At 28.7% G+C, this 7,024-nt stretch overlaps 1 protein-coding gene across 3 annotated transcripts in view; it reads right to left on the bottom strand.

Annotated features, from left to right (window-relative positions):
• Positions 1-2,490: 2,490 nt before the first annotated feature.
• Positions 2,491-7,024, bottom strand: part of LOC135202513 (uncharacterized) — a 45,009-nt gene continuing 40,475 nt past the window's right edge. For 2 of the 3 annotated variants that reach the window (XM_064231946.1, XM_064231948.1), the window contains exons 5-7: positions 5,110-6,297; positions 4,659-4,775; positions 2,491-3,598 (exon numbers count right to left, since the gene is read on the bottom strand). In XM_064231946.1, the coding sequence (XP_064088016.1) occupies positions 3,488-3,598; positions 4,659-4,775; positions 5,110-6,297 (1,416 nt within the window). In that variant the 3' untranslated portion in view covers positions 2,491-3,487. The remainder of the gene's footprint in view (positions 3,599-4,658; positions 4,776-5,109; positions 6,298-7,024) is intronic. The other variant, XM_064231947.1, reaches the window with a different exon arrangement.

Here is a 7,024-nt window from a genome sequence, read left to right as displayed (position 1 = left end):
GGATTTTTTTCATTTACATTAGATGTTCAATAAAAGAAGCATTAGTAGTGTAAGTGTTTTTATTGTAATCAGATAGTGTATATACATAGTATGGTTTTGTGCAAGTTACATGTCGTCAGCGTTTTAGGTGATATAACAGAAATATTATACTGTTCTAAAATTATTATTCTCTCTGGTTATTTAGTATTAAACATAATTAGTCTATCCCAGTATTATGTAAAGAGGCACACAATTATTTCAGACTTCACCATACCTATAATGTGAAGGTTTTGGTCTGTTTAATGTCTGACTCGGTAATCTCGAGTTATGTGGCATCTGAAATAGTCCTTACTGATTAGATTGCTTTATAAAAGCCAAAATGGTGTTGGTGCTCCCATAGATCCCTGAGCTCTGTTCATAAGCAAAATCTTGCATGGTTAATATAAAGTATGGACTGGAATTTGTGTCTCCCCATGACCTGGTAACTAAGCAAAGTATAGTCAAGATATAAATGTAAATTTTGGTATTTGCAGTATCATGTGATGCTATCAACAATAAAGCCATCAATTTGATTGTCTGCAATTATTCGTTTTATTCTTATTTATATTATTATTTATTATTTTTATTTAAATTATTCTTTTTTATTTTTGTTATTTTTCTTTTCAAAATTATTACTACATATCATTTTACGATTTTTATTTTTATTATCATTATTATTATTTTGTATTTGTATTATTATTATTTTAATTTTATTTATATTTTTGTCTTATTTTTATTGATTTTTTTATTTTTTATTCTATCATTTCATCATTATTATGTTTATTTTTATTATTTCAACTTTTATGGTCATAATTCTAATTTTCATTATCAAAGTTATCACTATTATTCTTATATCTATTCTTATTTTTTTAGTTTTTATAGTTTATCTTATTTATTCTATTTATAGTTTACCGGTTTTATTTATTTTTACTTTTAATATTATTTTATTTTAATTATTATTATTTTTATATTTATTTTTAATTTTAATATTTTATTTTCATTATTTTTATTTTTATTATTTTTGTTTTTGAGTATTATATTATTAATATTTTTTATTATTCTTATTATTTTTATAATTTATAGTTATTTTTACTTTTATTTTTTTTACATTTTTTATTGACATTATTATTAGTTTTATGTTTATTAGCATTATTTTATATTCTCACAATTATTTTTATTTTTATTATATTTATTTTATTATTTCTTATCTTTTGTTGTTTTGATTTTTATTATTTATATTTTCCTTTTTATTTTTTTATTTTTATTTTTTTCAAAATTATTACTATATAATATTTTACAATTTTTATCTGTATTTTCATTATTTGCATCTTTGTTAATTTTATTTATTTTATTTTGAATTTATCATTATTACTTTCTTAATTTTATTTATATTTTAATAATTAATAGTATTAATTTTTTATAATATATTTATTTTTTGTATTATTTTAGTATTATTATTTTCATTACTTTTACTTACATGTTTATTATTTTAGTTTTTGTTATCAAAATTATTACTATTATTAGTTTTTATTTTCCTTGCTTTTATATAAATTCTTATTATTTTTATTTTGAATTTTCATTATTATTATTCTATTAATAATATTTGTTTTTATTATTTTATTCTATTATTTTTATTTTTATTATTTCTATTTTTATTTACATTTTTATAATTTACATTTTATTTTTATTACTTTTATACTCATTTTATCTTTATTATTTTTGTTTTTTAATTTTAATTTTATTTTTATTGATATTATTTTGAGTTTATCATTATTTTACTTTTTTCATTATTTTTATTTTTTAATGCTGATAACGCTAATTTTCTTCTATCACTTAGTGGTTTGCAGTGCCTGGTTGATGATGAGTACCTTCAATTCATAAATTTTGTGACACTAAATGTTCATGCTCAAAAGACTATAACCCCATCCACAAAACCAGACTTAGTCCATTAGCAGACAAAACCTGTAAACAAACAAAAGTCTGTTGTCCCACACGGCTCTGTCTGGCCAGTCAAATTCTGGGTGAAGTGAGGTTAGTACAACAATTGCAGCATAGTTTATAACCAGAAAAACATATGCTACTGGCATTCTGAGCCTTATTGATAGGTATGTATGAAGAAGAGAAGAGCAATGGATAAAGGAGAAAAGGTTTAAAAAGTCACAAACAGGCCTCTTTCAAAGACCTAAAATTCCGTAACTGGCTTAAGGGAGTCCAAAAAGGACTATAAGACCCAAATAAGGTTAAAAAGGCCTAAACATGTCAAAACAGGCCCAAAACGGCTAAATATGCCAGAATAGGCCAAAAAAAAAAAGGGGCCTTGAGAAGCCCACAAAGAGCTTAAAACACCCAAAAACACTAAAGGCACAACAATATTTTAAAATGCCAAAATAAGTCCTCAAAAATGAAAGGAAATTAAGAAGGCATCAAAAAGCTTAAAAGACCTGAAAAGGACAAAAAGGGACTATAAAATCATCAAAGGTCCAAAAATGTTTAATGAATGACATACTAGATGGACGTTATAAAAATTCATTTATATCAGGTCACAAAAAACAGAAAACTTATATATAACTTAGAAACTAATTTCCTCAAAATCCAAAGGCACGACTGTCATGACAAAGTCTTAAAATTCATAACTTTTGATGAGTCAAATACTGCTTGTTTGACAAGTTTTCATCTCTTGACATTTCAACGGGAAAGACTAATTGTACACAGTACTGTAATAGTACAGAAAACATAAATAGTATAAGTAAACTGCAAAACAATGCCAGAGGGGAAATACATTAGGCATTAGTAAAAAAAATAAAAATCAATAGCATAATCAAGAATTCAAGATAATGTAATGAGCCTGAGTAATATATATCATGACTTGTATTACCAAGCAATTCAGTAATCAAAATACATTCAATTTATCAAATTCCTAACAAGAAAAATTGCTGCTACTAAATGTTTGAACACTTGCTACTATTTTTCCATACATTCTCATGACAAAATTTATTCAAATAAACACTAAGTAAATGCCAGGTATAAAGGTCAATTACATTTGTTGTGTCAAGTCAGACAGTATAACCTCTGTTAAAAATGACTAAAATGTGTAAAGTAAATCCAAACTGCCTGATTCAAATGTTAAAATGCACAAGTAGGTAAACTCAAGCTTCCTCCATCTACATTCTTTATGAAGTAATCCTCAACCACAAGTTTCAAGATGTGCTATTATAATTTAAAACACTGCCCGTTTCATTATACCTCCCAACTGTGTCAAGTTAGGAGGCAAATTGTCTGAATATGAATAAAATTGAAGTATCCAGTGAATATAGTCTAGTAAGCCTGAATGGTAGACTTCCTAATTAGGAAACAAAATGAAAAATCATAAATTACACATAACCTTATAAAATGCACAAAATATATATGTAAATAAATAAATAATTACTCTAATAAAGGACTAAATTTCTTGAGAAGTGCTGTAAGATAATCAAGAGCTTGTGTAAAGCTCCAGAAGTTCTTCTGTTGTTGTCACCCTGCGAGGCTTATCAATTTCATTATTTCCTGGGGTTATAATGATGTTCTGAGAGAGAAGTTCAGCCTAGGGGTGTAAATAAGACATTCATGAATAAGTTATATCTTACTACAATCTGATACAGAAAAAAATGCTAAAATCTAATACAGAAAAAAAATGCCCTAAGAAAATCCATGTATCAATAACTTATTGGTAATATATTGGTGATATATACATAGTTATTAAGAAGCAAAAATTCACCTTTCATTTATAAAAAAAACTGGCTTACAAAAATCAAAGTAGCAATCACTTATTGGTCATACTAAAAAGCCAAAATTTGATTTGATGATTGCCCATCTTATATAATATCCATCCTTTACTGGCAAAGAAAGCAACTTATAAATTTGTCTCTATAACACATGTAATCTAAACAAAATATGAACACAGTAACAGCTTAACTACAGTTAGCCTTACAAAAAAAGGTTGCTCACCCAGGATAAATACAAGTGGTTATTCATTCCCTTTCTGAATGCAAATACCCTAATTTCTTATTTTTTTTCCAATACAATACCCCTGGGGGTGAGCACAGTACTGAGTACTAAATGGTGTTAAAGCGCGCTGCGCGCACACACACAACACACACACACACACACACACACACACACACACACACACACACACACACACACACACATATATATATATATATATATATATATATATATATATATATATATATATATATATATATACATATATATATATTTCGAGATAAACACTATAAAAGTATACAAACTCATATAGGGCTTCTACTACTCCATGCAACAAAGTGATTCTGAAGTTGCAATTTTAAAATAATAGGATTCATTTCTGATGTCAACTGAGCTCACATTACAAACTACTTGCTGGGAGATGTGGTGCCCAAAAATTAGAAAAGAAATTGCCATCTCAGAGAATGAGAAGGATTAAGCATATAATGTGAAAAGTTAATTTTATGTACGGTGCTAAACTTTGGAAGAAATGGGTAATTATGAGTATTACTTGTAGGGTGCTAAACTTTGGGAGAAATGGGTAATTATGAATATTACTTATCTCCTAAAAGATTTACTATATAAACAAACCAAATAAGCTACTATAAAAACCTTACTTTTCGACCAAATAAGCCAGTAAACTTGTGAGCCAATCTCCAATGTTCTGGATTAATGATCATTTCGCCTTCTAGAGTACTGACACGTACTACACCTTTCTCAGAACGATAAGCATCCTGAAATCATTTCATCGCTGTCAATTTCTTACTTAAGAAAATTAATCATAATCACATTCAGCAGTCCAAAATTGTTTATGGAAAGAAAAACCTACCTTTTTATGTATAAAAATCATTGAGCCCCAGAACATCTCACTACTACTTTGGTTTGTATACCCACGATAACTTAGAAAAACACAAATTACTCATAAAATTTGCTATTTGATTGTATACTGTAATACAAAAATTTGCATTTGGAAACAATTTCAATTCTTATTTGAACTTCATACTAATGATACATCAGTTAAACAAAGTTTAAAGACACTTCAACAAGATAATCCATTGTCAGTCTTACCTCGGTATGCATAATAGAGAATTTTGGTGAAAATTCTGTGGCTGAATCTGGAGGAGTATTACCATCAGCCAGGTTAATGTTTTCATCAAGCTTTATATTGTTTTTGTCAATTGTGTTAAAGTCATTGATAGATTTATCCACATCGATTCCTTGGAGAGCTGCTTGATTGCCAGGAAAACATTCATCACATGTGTCATCTGATGCACTTTGGTAGTGTGTAATATTTCCTGACTGGCTATTAGAGAACAACTCATCTGCATCATCCTTCACAAAGACGTCCCTCCCATTCACATCATGGTTATAAAACAGAGGGTCCTGAGATGCAAAGAGATCAGGTGAATGGCATGTCTGTTGCTTATCAAAAGTTGCTGGAATATAGTTAAATGAATCCTTCACATCTCCATTCTTTTGCAAATAAAATTCAACTTCATGATCATCATCGAAAGAAACTTTCCCTAAAGTGTTTTTAAGCTGAATGGGAGATTTTACAAAGCTGTTACAAGATGGATTAAGAGGTCTTGACAAGGAATTATTTTCTCCATGAATAAATGATGAATCGTCATTATAAAAGTTGACTGTATTTTCTTTCATAGCATTTAAAGCTGATCTGACTGATCTTGAATAATGTTTTCTTTTAGTTAAATAGAAAGATGATCCAAGCACTGGAGAATATGAACCTGACATAAAACTTGTATGGCAATAGTTTTCTGATTTTGTCAAATCCTTTCTATCATCATGAAGTGATTCTAGACCAGCCTTATAAACCTCCCTATCACTATAATTAGTGATATCCTTGGAAGGGTTCTGCATTCTTTCTTGGTCTTCCCATGCTGAGAGGTTATTTGCAATTGAAAAATCATTATCATATATCTGGTCACAGTCATCTAATGATACCAAACCTCTATTGCTAAGGGATCCACAAACACCACTTAAATGCTGGAAGGTTTCTGGATGGCATCTGTGACTACCATTACTAGGAATATCCTCAAGTACATCTAAATCTAGGGGAATTAATGTCCCTGACACCTCATTTCTCTGGCAAACAAAATTACTTCTAGCACTATCATCTGGTGCGTCATGGTCATCATTACTAATCATAGACCTGAAGACAGTCGAATCGTTTTTTGTCTTACATTCAGTGGAATGCAGCACTTCCAAAATTCCTTCTGGGAGCCCTGATGTAATACTCTGTTGAGCAGAAAATGAATATATATGAATAATAAAAAAAATGCTGTATATACAGTACTAAAATCAAACTAATACTGTAATGCAAAATATGTGTTACTAACCCCCCAACAACTTAACCCTCTTACGCTGGAGCGGTAAATAAAAAATTGTCTCCCGTGTGCCGGAGGGGTTTCGGAGTGAGCGCGGAAGCAGAAAATATATTTTTTTCAAAAAATCACAGCGCGCTTAGTTTTCAAGATTAAGAGTTCATTTTTGGCTCCTTTTTTTGTCATTGCCTGAAGTTTAGTATGAAACCATCAGAAATGAAAAAATTATCATTATCATATATAAATAATGCGATATATGATAGCGCAAAAACGAAATTTCATATATAATTGTATTCAAATCGCGCTGTGCGCAAAACGGTTAAAGGTAACAAGTTACTTTTTTTTTCGTTGTAATGTACACTAAATTGCAATCATTTTGGTATATAACACATTGTAAAAGGATAAAAGCAACACAGAGAAAATATTATCACAAAATAATGCATGAATTCGTAACGTGCGGACGTAAACAAATATTTTTTTTCAAAAATTCACCATAAATCTAAATATTGTCCTAGAGACTTCCAATTTCTTTCAAAATGAAGACAAATGATTGAATATTACTATACTGTAAGAGTATTAGCTTACAATTGCAATTTTCGACCATATCTGACGAGTTAAAGTTGACCGAATGTCAAATTTTT

Source organism: Macrobrachium nipponense, chromosome 30, assembly GCF_015104395.2.
Source record: "Macrobrachium nipponense isolate FS-2020 chromosome 30, ASM1510439v2, whole genome shotgun sequence".
NCBI lineage: Eukaryota > Metazoa > Arthropoda > Malacostraca > Decapoda > Palaemonidae > Macrobrachium > Macrobrachium nipponense.
Note: the sequence above shows the minus strand (reverse complement) of the source record. Positions and strands in the feature narration are given on the sequence as shown.